This window comes from Andrographis paniculata, unplaced genomic scaffold, assembly GCF_009805555.1.
Source record: "Andrographis paniculata isolate CXL003 unplaced genomic scaffold, ASM980555v1 Contig62END, whole genome shotgun sequence".
Taxonomy (NCBI): domain Eukaryota; kingdom Viridiplantae; phylum Streptophyta; class Magnoliopsida; order Lamiales; family Acanthaceae; genus Andrographis; species Andrographis paniculata.
The window spans coordinates 4,212,542-4,230,295 of record NW_026137598.1 but is presented as its reverse complement, the minus strand read 5'-3'; the positions used below and the strand labels follow the sequence as shown (position 1 = coordinate 4,230,295).

General features: G+C 26.9%; 1 protein-coding gene across 2 annotated transcripts; it reads right to left on the bottom strand.

The window, feature by feature from the left end:
- Nucleotides 1-1,854: 1,854 nt before the first annotated feature.
- Nucleotides 1,855-5,766, bottom strand: LOC127261078 (auxin response factor 1-like). 2 transcript variants are annotated; one of them, XM_051289250.1, is made up of 13 exons: nt 5,629-5,766; nt 4,771-4,841; nt 4,326-4,441; nt 4,041-4,136; nt 3,880-3,936; nt 3,623-3,775; nt 3,458-3,542; nt 3,269-3,359; nt 3,015-3,176; nt 2,806-2,925; nt 2,652-2,724; nt 2,405-2,549; nt 1,855-2,317 (listed from the first exon to the last, which is right to left on the bottom strand). In XM_051289250.1, exons 2-13 carry the CDS (start codon nt 4,817-4,819, stop codon nt 1,926-1,928), a joined length of 1,539 nt encoding a protein of 512 aa, XP_051145207.1. In that variant the 5' UTR covers nt 4,820-4,841; nt 5,629-5,766; the 3' UTR covers nt 1,855-1,925. The 2 variants fall into 2 exon arrangements, with proteins under 2 accessions (XP_051145207.1, XP_051145208.1); XM_051289251.1 differs by having other exon boundaries at nt 4,771-4,844; nt 5,631-5,766.
- Nucleotides 5,767-17,754: the final 11,988 nt, after the last annotated feature.

Below are 17,754 nucleotides of genomic sequence, written 5' to 3'. Positions count from 1 at the left end.
TTTATTTTTTATTTTTTATGAAGTTTAGGAAAATTGAGTTTGAGTTTAGATTGAATTATATTTGAATTTTAAAATGAGTTTAAATAGTTGTGTTTCTTTATATTTGTATATTTGGTTTGAATTTGGAGGATTTTGATATAACAATTTCTTTTTGTAAAAAAAAAATTAAAAAAAATAAAATTAAGAAATAAAAAAATTGAGTTGTATTTTTATATAACTTTATTTCAAATTATTATCAATAATTTCTATGAATAAATTGAAGAAATTTTGTAGTTATATTTTATGAAAATAAATTAAATTTGTTCTTTCACATGATTTCACAGAACTTTTACTATTTATATAATTTTTTTTTTAAAATATCAAATCAAATATTTATTTTTATATTTTATATTGTCGCTTCCACTTCAGGTCAAACAATAGTTATACAATAAAAATATGCCGAAATCGAGGAGAAGAAACATCGTTTCTTAGTGTTTAATAACCATATGGCATGCAATCAAACTTGAACATTATTACCGACAAGGCGGTGATGTGGGACGAATTCGTAATTGTGAAGTTATGAGTTCAAATTCGACCCCTCCAGATCCACTTATAACCGTATGGTTTGCCTAGTATGTTTTATTTTGTCAAACTAGTTTGTAAGGTATTGATTCGACCAGACTTTACCTAGAACCCACGGTAAAAACTGCAAATTCTTACATTATATATATATAAGATTGTAATTTTGTACTAAGACAGGATCAAAAAGCATCCCTTCCCCTCTACGGCTCTACCTAAACATTTTTTATTTTCTGATTATATATATATATATTGACACATTTGACAGAAGAATGAGTGATCCATCAGCAGCATGACAGAACAAAATTGTCTTGTTGGGAAGCTTCATGGCTTCATCTGCTCTCACAGGCCGCCATGTCCGAAACTCGATACTGCTCGACCAATCAAGTTGTCTTCCAAGAACAACCTGTAGGATCAGTAGTGAAAGACCCTTTATGTGCACACAACAGATACAGATTCGACAGATTCGATTGGATCAATACAAATGTGTGTGTACAGCGTACATACATACCTTGCTACATCCTTGGCTTTTTGCTGCTAGTCTGAATCATGGAGTCATGACTCTCAGGATTAGGGTCGTTCTTGACTTTCGAAGGCCAGGGCGAAATAAGAATTAAAGACCCTTAAATATATATATATATAATATTTTTACTTATAATAAAATATAATAAAAAATATATATTTTTTCTAGCATAATTTTTAACAATTGCGTAACGCTCCTTATATTTTAACAAACGCTATATTAAATCGTCGCAAAAAATATAGATGAAAAGTCATCTTCTCATCACCAAAAAAATATAAAAATGAGTTTCATTTAATATTTTTTAAAGTATAAGTAGTTCATATCATTTTTAAAGTATATAAGGATTTACAAATTTTAAAATCATAAACGAGTTATTGATAATTTTTTCTAATAATAATAATAATTTTGTCTAATATTTATTATCTTTTTAGTGCAAAAAAATAATTAAAACAAAAATAAAAGACCCCTAAATATATATAAATGATCTACTTCGATTTTTTTTACCTATAATAGAATATAATTTATTAAATAAAATAATTTTTCAGAAGTTTTAGATAAAATATCAATAATAGTATTAATATTAACAATGTTAAAACAAAAATTAGGGCCAGTATAAATAATATATCTTTTTTAATCTATAATAAAATATAAATAATTAAATAAAATAAAGTTTTTAATATTTTTATATGCAAAATATCAATAATACTATTAATATTAACTTTGTCTGATTCCTTTTAATGCATAAAAAAATATTTATAGAATTTAACCACTAAGCAATACTTTTGTATTAATATATTAATGTCAAATAATTTATATATAACATAAATAAATAATGGGCTACAATTTAAATTAGGCCCTGGACGGTCGCCCGGGCCCAGAGACGGCCCTGCTCAGTATCACTCTGGGAAGGAATATTCGAAACATTGTAATAATCCAACGATGACTCGTAATGTTCTCCAGAGTCAGAATCTTGGGAAGCTAGAGATTCCTCACCTTCCTCTGTTTGGCAGTTAACTAAATCAACACCGAACAGCCTGCAGCGATTCACCCGCCTTTTTTTACTAACAGGAGAAGTAGACTCGGAAGCAGCTTCCAATGCACGATTGCTCGAATCCAGAAGCAAATTCGTAGTGCTCAAACATATCTCTGGCGTTTGATGGAGGTGGTTGCGACTGATTGAAGAAGAATCGTTGTACAAAAATGGTGGTGGTGATTGGACTGAAGGATACCCGGAACCTGTTGGACCCCATCCAAATAACAGCTTTATAAATCACCTCACCTCGACTCTTCCATTTCATTTTATTGCTAAAAGGATATGCTTACTGTGCAAAGATTGTTCGTCCGGTGATGCACGCTTCTTTCCTTGTTGAGTCCATGAGTTTGGAGGAGCTCCAGCTGCAAGCGGCTCTATCTCCCATGGCGATACACTGTATGGATGCAGTGCTGCGCAAGGTGTGTCCCACAGGACCTGGATGCAACCAAGAATCAAATCGAGCAAGTAGGAAGATTCATTACATTGCAAGTGAAAAATGCTCGATTTATATTCAACTAGTAAGTAGTAAGTAACCACCTTTAATGATCTCCACTCTGAATCAGGCCACAGGGAAGATGTATCCCCGACGCCAATGATTGTCCCTCTGAACCTGGACAAATTAAGTGGCACCGGTTATGATCAATATTTCAAATCCGAAAATGACAAAAATCAAGTATGATTGTATTGATACCTTCTTTGAAGAAACTCTTTGCCCTCAAATCTCATCTTAAACCTTGTGCCGACAGGAAGCCGCCTATTTTGAGTTTGGAGATACTTGTTCAAACTTACTATGAATTCTGATCTACTCATCCTGCAGACACATAAAGAAGATATCAAAATAAGTCTAGTATTGCAAAAATCTCGGTTACGAAGACAGGAAGATGGGCAGGCAAAGGCAACCTTGGTTTATAAAAAACTGAAAAGATGGTTTTGGTGGAGACAGCATGTTTTGCGGTTGCAAGAACCCCCAAAAGCATAGTCTGATTCGATATATCAGAACATGGCATAGACTTGAGCTGTTTTGCAAGCCTCCTAACTCCAACTCGAAGTTCGCCATTTCCTCTGCAATGATTTAATCGTGATTTTTAAACAGCTTTTGATATAGCAACAGAAAACATACATATATGTATATGATCCACACAAGAAAGAAATACCTTATGAAGATTACAGCATCTCCTGCAACTAAATTTTTTGTATTAACAAAAGCACTCCATCCAGTAGTTAGTAAGTGGCGCCTTGGGTGACCTTAAATGTGATCAACCGATGTCAGTTTAAAGGACTGAAAGAAAACTAGAACTAAATCATTACACACTATACAGATCCAAGTACAGTAAGATCATGACCTCGGAAAATATGGCGGAACACCCATTTATTGTTATGGAGATCTGTGGCTACCAAGTCCTGCCAGGGTGGATGTTGAGTCATATCCTGCAAGTCAAGGAAGTTCATATTAGATATTAGAGATAGACATGAAATACAGGTAGATACACTAAGATCTTATGTCATACCAATGGCGGCAAACAATCAATAGCATGTCTTCGTAAAACAGAAAGGCCCCCATGGGTGCTGCTATCAGATGCAGTAAGAGTCTTGCAAAATGAATTGACGGAGCATCGTTGGGGTTCAGGTACCGCGGGATCTGGAGTTGTAATCTCATTTTGCTGATACAGTTAATACAACAGAATGAATGATGCATTAACATATATGCATATATATATATATGTTGATAAATTTCAGATCAAGTTGGGGTAATGGAATAATTTACATCTTGTTCAGGAAGAAGAGTTATTTGAGCATACACCTCGTCGGTATCCACTTCAGCCTACGTGAACGAACAGGTTAACATCATCAAATAAAATTGGAATTTTGTCATAAGTAATCTAAGAAGGTGAATTCACTAGATTGATCTCAAGAAGCCATACATACCCGGAGTCGAACATGGATCACTTTACATAGGATTTTACTGGGTAAGTTGAAATCAGGAAGTTGCTGATCTAATCCCTGACTCATAGATGCCTCAAGCTATACAAAAACACACATTCAAAATAACTTATAGTGGGTAAAAAATATTATATAGAACTAATTGACAGCCCAAAGAAACATATTGTATGAAAAAATAAAAGATGTATCTGATTATCCATGGAATAAAGCTCAAAAGATGAGCTATAGAAGGTTTTATGATCTAGCAAATATATTAGAAAGCAAACCAACCTGTTCTATGTGGCCTTGAGGGAAGTAATAAACACGTTCCCCTTCTTGTGGTACTGAAACAAAGGGACCAGCACAGGCATGCCAAAGTTCTTTGTGCAGGGCATCATTTGAAAAGGCTGTGATGAAAATTAGAACAAATTGAGGGAATGAATGATATGTTGTGAACTATCCATAAAATAAGCAGCAAGTTACAGCCTACAGCCTCAATTGGCCATGCGATAATTTGCATGACAAAGACAATAAAACCAAATGGATTGGGGCTGTAAATCACCAAATGGCAGAATGAAATGCAATCTAGAGAACTTGACTGCATAGAGATATGTTTTAGAGGACAGGTAAAATGATCTAACACAACTCCATGCGGACCTTCCGGTGCAAAGCAAAATCGGTATAAATGATTTACTTTCACAAACATTATGAACACTATCAAATTGGAAATTCGCACCCGGGAGAAACATGTCAGTGGCTTGACTTCCGTCCATGAGATCTACCATGAGAAACTTCACTCAAAATCGTCTGTAGAGCAAAACAGCTATGGTAAGTTGATAGTTCTTTTCATTCAAACAAAGGCACAACACTAATCCTTCCATTGTGTTAAATTTTGGTAACCAAAGATAAATTGGCTAGGAATCAATCCCACATATTAAAAAGTTGATCCAAATATACATTTCTTACACACAAAGGGCAGTTAGCTTAATAAAACCTTGCTTTGGTTATCTTTCTCTAAAGATCAAAACCAACAACTATTCGAAATCACTCTCATGTCAGTTCCAATTCATCAACTACACATGATACATGCATTAAGGCATAAACCATTCAAAATCAAGAACCATTGCACTACAACTCATTTATACTAAATTGTTTTATGACTTCTAGTATAGCTCATTTGATTCACCTGCATGTTCATAAATTAAATTGCACGATAGCTCCAAAGTACTTAGGTTTAATTCTCCCTTATAAAAAATGTGTACAATGAAAATTTAATCGTCAAGAAGCCAATTAATATTCTGTTGTTTCCTTGTTTTTATAATATTGCAAATCGAACTACATTCTTATATTACCGAAGGCAAAGCAGGAAACAAATTCGACAAACTGACACCCTTCAAAAGCCTATAACCTCATGCACTGCTTTCAACAACACCAAACAAACATCTCATAGAATAGCAGAAACAATCACACAATCACTACCCTTTCAGCTAAAACATTACATTGAAAACAGATCACACAACGAACTAATTCAAACAATTTAGTAAAACCACAATAACAAAAGGAAATGAAAAATCTCAAATAAGAGCATCATAACTGAAAATTGTCTTTCTCTGGCCAAAGCAGACACGATGGTAGCGTAGATTCTGTCTTCTCCTGGATCTAATCGTGTGTGTGTATATATAGACACATTCACACATATTTCCTGGCCCTACATTTCTAGGAAATGGACATCTATAGACTCAATACATACGTAAACAGCATATGTACATACATAGCCCCATCGCTTTGGTCCTACATTTCATTTCCAGGTAATGGACGAATATAGGAAGGCATGATTGAAAAGGGTCCCGAACCTCGCACTGTTACCCCCATTACTGTGCGCGCATGTAAAATACCCAGCCTCAGATTAACTGAATCGAGTCAAAGCAAAGAAGAATAGTTCCATGGCCACTGCTTTCGCGTGCGTTGAAAAATCGAAGCTACAATCCCGAGCATTAAATCACAACAAAACCATAATTACGGTTGTACTCTCCTCAGGATCGATCTGGTCTCTCGAAACCCTACATTTGATATACACTGCAGCTGTCGAACCCCCCAGATTCATGCGTTCTCTTCTCTGTTGAAACGAAACACAAATCATATCAAACGGTAGTCTTGTTTTTGTTGCGTTTACATATATATGTATGTATGTATGTATGCATGTATGTATGTATGTACATACATGTGAGATATACTTGGGGTTTGTTCATATACGAGTTTTTGGAAATTTTAAGTTTGGAAAAATAAAATAAAATAAAATAAAAAATTAGTATTTGATTTGATATTTTGTGAGATAAAAAATATATTTGTTGTGATATTTTTTGAAAAATAAATAGTATTAAATTAATGAAATTGTGTTTTGTAAATATAAAGGTATTTTAAATAAAAAATTGTATTAGACATATTATTATCTTAAAAAATTGTCACAGACAATCTACCTTAAAAATTAGAATTAATTATTTTTAAGAATTTTCAACCTCTTTGAGAAAGAATGGAGCGGCGGAAAATTGAATGCGGAATACATAAAGTTAGAATTTATTGAAAATTGCATGAATGATAAAATAAAATTGTAAATCAATATGAAAAAAATATATATACTAAAAAAGAATGATAGTTAGACTAAGATTGTAAGACTAAGACTAAACACACGCGTGTTTAGGGTTGTGTTCCTACCCATGTTTTTAATATGGTAATTATTTGATACAGTAAAAAATAGTTTTGTTGAATTATAAATATATATCAAATAATTTTAACAAAAAAGTGAAGATAATAATAAATATGATTTAATGAAAACATGGCCTAAAATATGACTGTATTGAAAGCATAATCGTGAATATGGGCAGAAACATGACTATATTCGAAACATGAGCATAAACACGGGCAGGAACACAACCGTGTTCAGAACATGGCCGTGATCATGAGTATGAACACGGCAATGTTCAGTGTGTAATCAACGGGCCGTGTTGGCGTTCTAGAACGCTCAGTCACCTTTATGAGTCATCTAATATGATCATGTTCAGTCATAGTCAACCATTGTGCGACTAAAATTGATAAATTTTTATTTGATAAGATCAAAATTTATAACAAAAATTTAATATGACCAAAATTGATCGTTATGATATTGAATGAGATCAAAAATAATTTTTGCTCTATTTATTTCATTTTTACATAAAAAAAAGGTCATAATTACAATTGCAAATGTGTCCATACATATTCAATTTAAGTGTGAGTATAAATTTCTAAACTTTTTCAAATAGGTTGTGGATTACTAATTCAATTAAATCAACCTGATTTTGATTTCTAATCAATATATATTATATAGTATTATAGCATATTTACAATACTATCTATGTTATGTTATAACTCAATATATAATATTTTATAACATTACAAAATATATGATATATTATGCAAAAAAAAGAAAAAAAAAATATATATTTTTAAGTGATATGTTAATCAGATCAAATTAACCATAATGTTGATTTGATCAGCATTTATGCATTTTCAAACAATATGTTAAATCAAGTATTGTCAAATCAATAATATTTCAGATTAATTTACACATATTTTATCTATTCTTTAATTATATATATTTTTTTTTCTTCCAACTACTAAGATTGGCTGACCTACACCTCTTACTATACACAATTATAATATAAATAGTAAATTAAAATTTTTAATATTAATATAAAAAACACGCATTATTTATTTATTTATATAAATATTTTTAATATAGTTTTTTATATTTAATTCTTAAATAAATTTAACTCTAGGCCCTTTTTAATTAAAAAAAAATGATTCATAAGTATGCACGATGCTTTTTGAGAAAGGGGGACTAAGTGAGTGAACTTGTTATTATGTATTATATTCAAATTATTAATCGGAAAAATCTACTATTTAGGAGTGGGTTTTTGCAAGTATTCGGAAATTAATTTGTGTGTAAGCTAATAAAATGTTTTATAATTACTTTTATCATTAACATCGTATTGTAAGACCCGTAGTAGAAGGTGACAACCTCACAATGTAGTATGATGGTAACATTTTTAGTATGAGTCAATTGAGAGTATTACACGCTTGCAACGGTGAGTGCAGCGAAAAGATCGACAGACAATAGAGCTAGGGCCAAAGATTTTACTTCGGCACTTTGTGTAATACAATTGAAAGTCTGAAAACACTCGATTAATAAATTTGAAATTTTGTATATCCAAATAATTGGACCTTACTCCAAATAAATAAGTCGGTCCAGATCGGGTCAGATCTTAAATTTATCCGAACTCATTATCATCCCTAACTCTTGCGGATGCATCCGCTTACGAGGCTCGTATTTTAAAAACTCATGTTCCATTAGCAAATTACATAAATTGATAAAAGTGCCCTTTTAACACCCACAACAAGTTCTTCATCCTAGTAACATGACTATTGAGAAATTATACTATGTCGATTTATCCTCGAAACCGCAATGCATATCATCTAGTAAGTCCGTGTTGTGGATGTATCAAAATTATTGTCATCAAGGTCGTCTCGAATTTTTTGAAAACCTAAACAAAAAATAAATTTTAGATCCTATAAATACACAATTAAATTTATTTTCAAAATAATATCACCGAAAAATATAATAATAAACCACACAAGAGTAAAAATTATTTTAATTATATATCCAATAAACGATAAAGTGTATCATCATCAATAATAATAACCACCATCACCAACAATAGCAACAACAACAAAATAATAATAATAATAATAATAATAATAATAACAATAACAATAACAATTACGAACTCTAAATGCACCATTCATTACAAAATCTTTGCACAAATAAACTAAAAAAAATAAAATTAGTTAAATTATAATGATTTTATCAAATTATAAATTTATATGGTATAATACTATAACTAAGATCAGATTTAAACAAGCTTCTCTATAATTATAGAGCAAACTTGATATGCTATCAAAATAGGAATAGATATTCCGATTAAAATCTGCAAAAATAATTAAAATTCAATGAACTTAACGACGTAATAAAAAAAAATTGTAAAATAGAAATTGAAAATACTTATAAAAGACATATTCTACAATCAAATCTTCGTAACTTTGTTTGTCCAAAATTTCATTCTCAATTGCTGCCAAAGTTAGTCTTTCTTCAACTTTAATTTTAAAAAACTTCTTTCAATGGTTGCAACTGTCAACGGCTGTGGTTAACAATATCCTATAGGCAACATTTTAATATCATCTAATGAATGCTATTTTTCAGAACAAACCAAAATACCAAATACATTTTTATATTAATCATATTGTTCAAACTTCATGTTAAGTTAAACAATTGTTTGATCAATGATGCAATCAAAAAAAATAATTTTGAACATTTGTTTTGCACTCTGTGGACTGTCATCGTCAAATTGTTTTACTCTTAATTTGACGTTTTTGAGAAAATAATAATAATAATAATAAAATTGATCAATATCTATTTCAATTGCAATTTTTTGACAACTTCAATTATATTTGTAAAATTATTTTATCTATACTTCTTAACAAATAAAATTAATTTTCTCATATTTTTATGACCAACAAGCATGTCTTTTATTGTATCATTGCCACTTTCATCAATTTCTTTCACGCAAAATTTCTCTAAACTTTGAAATTTGATAATCATCAAATGCACGTAATGATTACTCAGTGATGAATATTATTTATTACTTATCGTATATAATAGTATAATATATTTTATAAGTGGTGGTCCATAAAATTTGTTGAAAAAAATATAAAAATCATACATAATTACAAGTTATTCACTCTCAAATATATATAATAGTATTACATTTATATTTTACAAGTCAGGTAGGACGAACGAAAATAGAAATATAAAACAAATTAAGTAGGACGGAAAGAATAAATAATTAGAAAATTATGCTCAAAATTTCATCATTTGTCCAAATAATCTCGCAAATATTAAATTGTAACAAATGTAAAATACATGCACACACCCTATGGGAAAATTGCAAAAAGTATCCCACACTTATACCTCATTATCACTTTTGTCATGTATTTATTTCTCTGGCAAAATATATCCCATATGTTTTCAAAAATCGTTATTTCTATCTTTTGACCGCGTGTGGCCGCGCGTGATTGCGTTAAACATGCAAACATGTGGGATATATTTTACCAGGAATATAAATACAAGACAAAAGTGATAATAGGGTATAAGTGTGGGATATTTTTTGCAATTTACTTATATTTCTAAGAACTGTCCAAATTCGAACCAGGATCATAAGTCTTCTTATAGGAGGATGTCATTACTTGATTATTACCAAGTTGGCATGTCTAATACAAGTGGATAAGGTGCAGTTTTGTGTTATCTTCGAACCAGATACAATTATGCTTTCTGGACAAAACGATAATGTGCAAAAAAAAGTTACATAAATTTTCTTTTCAATTTTATTTTTTCATATAACCATCAGTAATTGATATAAAATATAAATTATGTTCCTTCAATTTTCTCTTTTAAAATTTTTATTTTTTAAATTTGTGTTTAAGTACATTTTTCTACCATTAAAATATTAAATCAATAATTATTTAAATAAAATAATCTAAATCAAATCATTTCAATTCAAATTTGAAGAAAGGCACCTGTGATATTATCATGATTACTAATACTCCCTCCGTCTCAGATACTGTGTCTGTGTCTGCTACACTGTAGATACAGTATTTTACGAGGGGTGTAATTAGTAGATAATTAAGAATATATTAGTGAAAATAATTATCCTATAATATAAATAATTGTAAATTAAGATTAAAATAACTAATTAGTTTAATTAAAATTTTTTAAAAAAAATTAAAAAATTTAAAATAAGATTAAAGTGTGTAATCATTTTCCAAAAAAAGGAAAATGATATGATACGTGGGACGGACAGAAACGGCAACGTGAACATGGTATCAAGGACGGAGGGAGTATTATTTTTTCACAAAACATTAGACAATTAAGTAAAAATACAATCCAACATAAACAAAATTATTTTTCTTTTTATACTCTTTGAGAGTGTTAAAATAATCATGGTGGATGAAAGTTCATCATCTCAAGTAAGCCTATAAGTGTTTGTGTTCTTTGAAGTTCGTTTTTATATCTATGTTTTGATTTTATTTTGTTTGAATTGCAATCTGAATGTGGTAATTTATATATATATATATATATATATTTGATGATTTTCAAATAAAAATAGTGTTCAAGTGATACTAGGTTGTCACATAAAGTAACCATCATTTTTTTTTTCATATATATTTTTTATTATTAGTATTATATGAATTTATAGTGAAAAAAATAAAAATACTCTTATTAAATTGTATCATACAAAATTAATGACATATATATAGTATGTTAGAAGTTGTAGGTAATGCAATTATTTAATTAGGAAAATAATACTCTTATTTTGGGATGAATAAAAATAAAGAGTATATTATATATATATATATATATATTAGCGGGTACGTTCCATGCACGAGTATCAATACTAAATTATATATCATTAAATTAATTTTTATTTATAAATAATATTTAGAATGTTTTATGAGTGTATTTATTTAGTAAAATTGTTTAAAAATATATTTTTTATGTGAAAAATATAGAGAATTATGTAAATTGTATACAAATAAAGAATGTGTATTATATTAATTTTTTTTTAAAAAAAAATGTGTTTTTAGAAATTGTGAAAGAACACACTGACTTTGATTTTTTTTTTTTACAATAATTTATCAAATTACTATATATCTAAAAAGTATAAATTAATTATAAAACATTACATGAAAGAATAATATCTACAAATAAAATATTTAAAATATAGTAATACTAAAATATATTTGATGGTAACAATTATCGACATAATTTTTTATTTAATATATAAAAAATAATTTTACAAAACTAATACACTCATAATTTCATGGAGTATACTTAATACAATATTATATCACAATTGAATTTTTTATATATATAAAAATATATATATCAAATATTTGTTATAAAAACTTAATATCATTTATAAATAAAAATTAAATTAAAAAATAATATATAAATTTAGTATTTATATCTCGGTGGGTTATATATTCAAATGGAATAATAAATAATAGAACTTCTTTAATCATGAAAATTTGATAAAATATAGTAATAAATAAAACAATTATAATTATTACCTATTTTTGGTTTTTTCTTTTAAAGATTTTTTTCAAATATATACTCCCTCCGTCCTACTACAATTGGTATTATTTCCATTTTTTTTCTGTCCAGTAACAATTGACATCTTTTTATTTTTGGTAAAAATTATTACACCAAAATATATTTAACAAATATAAATCAACTTAATTAACTACATACCATACAACATCATAAATGACGTAGGATCCACTCAAAACCCCTTTTGTTTCTACATCTCTCCTCAAAAAAATAAATATTTTATCTATATTTAAAACTACATATCTTTTATAACATTGATTTATGTTAATTATAAATAAGCAAAAATATTTTTTTATTTACTTGTATTACAGAAGATTTTATATGAAATCCATATTGTATATATTTTTTAATTGCCATATAATTTTTAAATAATTAAACATATATTTTAATTTTTTTAATCATATATATTAAATTTACTTTAAAATTATAAATATTATTAATTATGTAAAAAAATAATATAATGATATCATAATTAATTATTATTAACTAATTAAACATTATCGCCTTAAATACCGTGTCCCTAATCAAATGGTTCAATTCCACTTGGACGGATGATGTATAAGATAAAATCATTCTAAATTACTTAGAAATGAATTTTTGTACTAATACAATAAATATCTAAATATTACTGTATCTATTAAAAATATATATTTAAATTGAAAATAAGATAATTTATACTAATAGTTAATCATTTATGTAATTAGGTGTATTTGTTTTGTAAGATTGTTAATTTTTTTTATATATATATATAAAATATAAAGAACTGTGTAGAAAATATAAAAATAATTAATACGTGGAATATATTAATTATTTTTTTGAAAAAATATGAGAAGAAATCATAGAAAGATCAAATTTTTAAATCAAAAGAAAAAACAATAATTTAATACAAATTGTTGGAATAAATAAATTTAATACAATATATTATATCTATCATAAAAAAATAATTTTAACATAAATATGTTTAAATATAATGTTTTTAATTAAAATTGTGAAATGAAATTTGAATCCTTCCATAATTCTAATTAACATAAATTTTTGTACATATTAAACCAAAAGATAATTTATTTAAAAAAATTAAAAATATATATATAATAATATACTTATTGTTTTCATTATTTTTCTCTTTTTTTCTCTTCTTTTTTTTTCAATTTTATTTTATTTTCCTTCGATTTCGGTTTCGGTTTCATCTTTGCCAAATTCCCTCGTCATCTTTACTTTAATAATAAATAAATACAAACTAAATTATTATATATATTTATATAGATAGTAAGCGGAAAAAAAAGGTTAAAAGGTGAAAAAAAATAAAAAATAAAAAATAAATATTAAAAAATATAAAAAAATAATACTAATAATAAGAAATGAAATTTACATTCTTCTCAATATAAAAAAATTATATAATGTTTTTAAAATCCAAATATTAATGTACTTTTATAAATAATTTTATTTTTATAATATATTATAAAAATATTACTCCCTCCTTCCAAAGGTAGGGTTACCATTTTTTATTTTTATCCGTTCCAAAATAAAGTTATCATTTTTTAATTTAGTAATTATACTACATACCTAATATAAAAAATACTCTTTCAACTTACAATATATTACACAAATACTATTACTTTTATATTATACCATAGGTATTTTTGTCTTTTTTTACTATAATCCAATATAATACTAATATTTAAAAATCTACATAAAAAAACAAATATCACCCTTCCAATAGAAAGGAGGGAGTATTAAATATTTTCAAAATTCTAAAATGACAATAATTTCTATAAATATTTTATTTTTTAATATATATACAATAATATTTTCTACAAAAATTTATTAAATATTTTTAAAATACAAAAATTACTTATTTTTTATTTTTTTTAAATATAAAATTATTAAATTAGTATAGTTTTGCATAGTAATTTTTTATTAAACCTAGGGTTTGTCATTTATCATTTTAAATAAAAAGTATCACTATTCATTTGACACCATTTTTAATATTATTTTAATTTATAATATATTTGTTGACGGTAAAATTCAACAGTAAAATAAAAAATATAAAATTCGAAAATATATTTCTCACCTGAACAAGTGTCTGAGATTACCATCTTAAACTGCTGTACATAATATTGTTAAGAAAAAAAAAAAAGAAAACTAAAAATATTGTGATCCCAATCAGATTTCTTGGAATTTTGTTTGATTGAAAATTTCCATATCTACGACTGAGGTCGTTTACATATGCTATCGAACCAAAGCGTCCGAAACCACTTTCATGTCGATTACCGTTGAATCGTCTAAAAAATCACTTCCATGTCAGTAATCGTTAAAAACTGCTTATATGTTGATAACCGTCAGAAACTGTTTTCACGTCGGTTACCAATTTGAACCGTCCAAAAACTATTTCCACATCGATTACCGATCTGAAGCATCCGAACTTGCTTCCTTGTCAATTACCGATTTGAACCGTTCGAAATCGCTTCTTAGTCGGTAACCTTTGTGACCAACCGACCAACCGTCTTAAGGCCCACACTTAGATGAAAATTGTCCGTAGAGCCAACCGTCCGACCGGCCTAGCCCCAACAACCATCCGACCGAATGACTCTGGCCTAGATCGGCATTGGGCTAATCCATTCATCAGGCTTAAACCCAAATCTTTTTTTTTTTTTCTTTTTTTTCTATACTCAACAATATCGTATCAAAATATTATTTTTAAAAAAAATAAAATTTAAATCAATACCAAATTTCAAATCAATTTCAAAACACAACCAAACAAATTCCTAAATTCGTAAATTAATATATTTTTCCATAAAACCTAAAACTTACCCAAAAAATTATTTTTTGAAACTTTTTTATCCTAAAAAATTGTGGTGTTAGATTAGATTAGATTAGATATATAGAATTAACTTAGTATTTTAGAGGCTGGAGATGATAACTTGAATGATATAAAAATTATTTTGGAATGATAATTATACGAAATTGACGTAATTAAAAATGCATTGAAAATATAATAAGCATTTATCGACACATGTTTTATGTGTGTTTAGTGTATATATAAATTGATTTAGTACAATTATTACATACTAGGTCGGATATGTTTGCGTATCAATTCATCTTTCTCATAATTTCATTTGCTAGATATTTTTTTCCAAATTGGCAGCCTATGCATAATAATTTTTCATATTTCTTCGGTTTGTATATGGTTTTATAATTAATCTGTATTTTTCTACTTTTTTTTTTTTTTCGTATAACTAGCAATTGAATATGATATTTTTGTAAAAAATAAAAATAATGTATATTGTTATAAGGAATTTTTAGAATTGTATAATAATAATAATAATAAAAGAACACAGTTCGATATAATTATAATCAAATTATTATAGTCACATTGTCTCCTGGGATTTTTTTATTTTTACTTCAGGTCAACTTTGATCTTTAACTTGGCATGAAATGATTTTTCTACAGAAATTTGCAAGATTTGATCTTCATGAAAATTAATTTGATTTACTATGGCATTTTTGTGGATCATATATATATATATATATATATATACACTAGTCGCTCGTTTGTTGCGCTACGCCGCTGTTATGTCTTCTTTACTGTAGACACAAGAATTTATGAAGGGTATGATTAGTAAATAATTAAGAATGTATTAATAAAAATAATTATTGTATAATATAAGTAATTATAAATTAAGATTAAATAATTAATTAGTTTAATTAAAATTTAAAAAAATTAAAAAATATAATATTTAAATTAAGATTAAAGTGTATAATTTTTTTTTTTTTGAAATGACAAAATATGTGGAACAAATGAAAATAGAAAAGTATGCATAATAAATAGGACGAAGGGAGTATAAATTAATTTCAAAAAATACAGGAACTTATATCATTATTAATACAATTGCATTCCAATATATATTAGTAGTATTCTTTACACAAATAGTAAAGTATTTTATTCTTTTACTATGCTAGTTGATTATTATTTCAATAATACGGTCACGAATGAGTAAAATAAATAAATAAAAGTGAATGTTCATATGTATTAATTACTTTTATTTTGTATTAGCTCAATAATAGTCAATAAAAAACGTAATGACCGAAATGAATCTATCGAATAAAACAAAGAATAATTTTTCATATAATAAAAAAAATTTGTTAAAAATAAAAAATAATTAAGAAAAATCTCTATCATTAATTTTTATTGTACTATAATAATAAAATAAATTCTACTTAAAAAAATTAATATTGTTATATAATAGAATTAATAAAGTTAATAATGTTGAATGAAATATTTGTAACAAAATAAATAATTATATTAATATAGTTTTTTGGAAAAGGGTGAGAAAGAAAATAAATTATTGGATAAAGGATATTAATGTAATTTTATTTAGCAAAAAATTTTTAAGATATATGTATGTTATAGGATATATATCTAATTTTGGGTTGAAATGACAAAATTGTTGCTTTCCATGAAGAACACGAACACCTGCTTTGAAATTTGGTTTGGATTCGGAAAAAAAAAAAAAAAAATTGTTAAATTAAGTAGTAATAAGGGGTAAATAAAACAGTTAGTACAACTATTAGTCTAGAATAATTTATTGAAAGGATTAAATTATTAATCAGGCAAAATTGTCTATAATTCCCTTATAATTTCGAAACTCAACGTAAATTTCCCATTTACTTTAAAAATTGCATAGTACCCCTTATACTTTAAAAAACGTTGCATGAAACCCCACCACCATAAAACTTTCCTCGTGTGATAAGAAGATAATGTTTTGCATGACATGGGGACTTTATGCAATATTTTTAAAAGTATAAGTAAACGTCATACAATTTTTTAAAATAAAATGAAAATTTATGTTGAGTTTCAAAACCACAAAGTGATTTCATGCAATATTTTTTAAAGTACAAGGGAGTACCATGCAATTTTTAAAGTAGAGGAAAAATTTACGCTGAGTTTCAAAACCATAAGAGAGTTATGGACAATTTTGCCTTATTAATTATAGTATTGTTACCGGACTCGAGTTTTAGTCGAAAGATTGAATAGATTGGATAAAATAAAATCATCATCACTCTTAAGTATAATGAGTGCGTTTATTTTTTTTTATAGGCTCATTTCCATTTTTAGGAACTAGATCCCACTTTTTTACAAAATTATCTCTATTTTTTCACAATAATTATATAAAATAAAGATATTTTTGATAATTTAAAAACATTTTTATATCAACTATTAATATAATTCTATTATTTCTTAATTCTCATACTCAACCCAAATGTCTCTATTATTTGGAGACTGAGAGGGTATATAAAAAAATAATATTTTATATAAAATTATTAAATTTTAAGTAAATAAAATACATATTATGTATGTATATACTATATTTTTCATAATATTAATAAAAAAATGTAAATTTTTTTTGAGAAACTATCTTTTACTTCTCAGAGGCCACAGTTGCTAACGTGTAGCATCATA

Excerpts from the sequence above, each read along its gene's own strand:
- LOC127261078 (XM_051289250.1), bottom strand. The coding sequence starts at position 4,819 with ATGGTAGATCTCATGGACGGAAGTCAAGCCACTGACATGTTTCTCCCG. Across the intron at positions 2,550-2,651 it reads CAGAGTGGAGATCATTAAAG|GTCCTGTGGGACACACCTTG; the intron begins GTGGTTACTTAC and ends GGTTGCATCCAG. Across the intron at positions 2,318-2,404 it reads GGACGAACAATCTTTGCACA|GTTCCGGGTATCCTTCAGTC; the intron begins GTAAGCATATCC and ends GGGGTCCAACAG.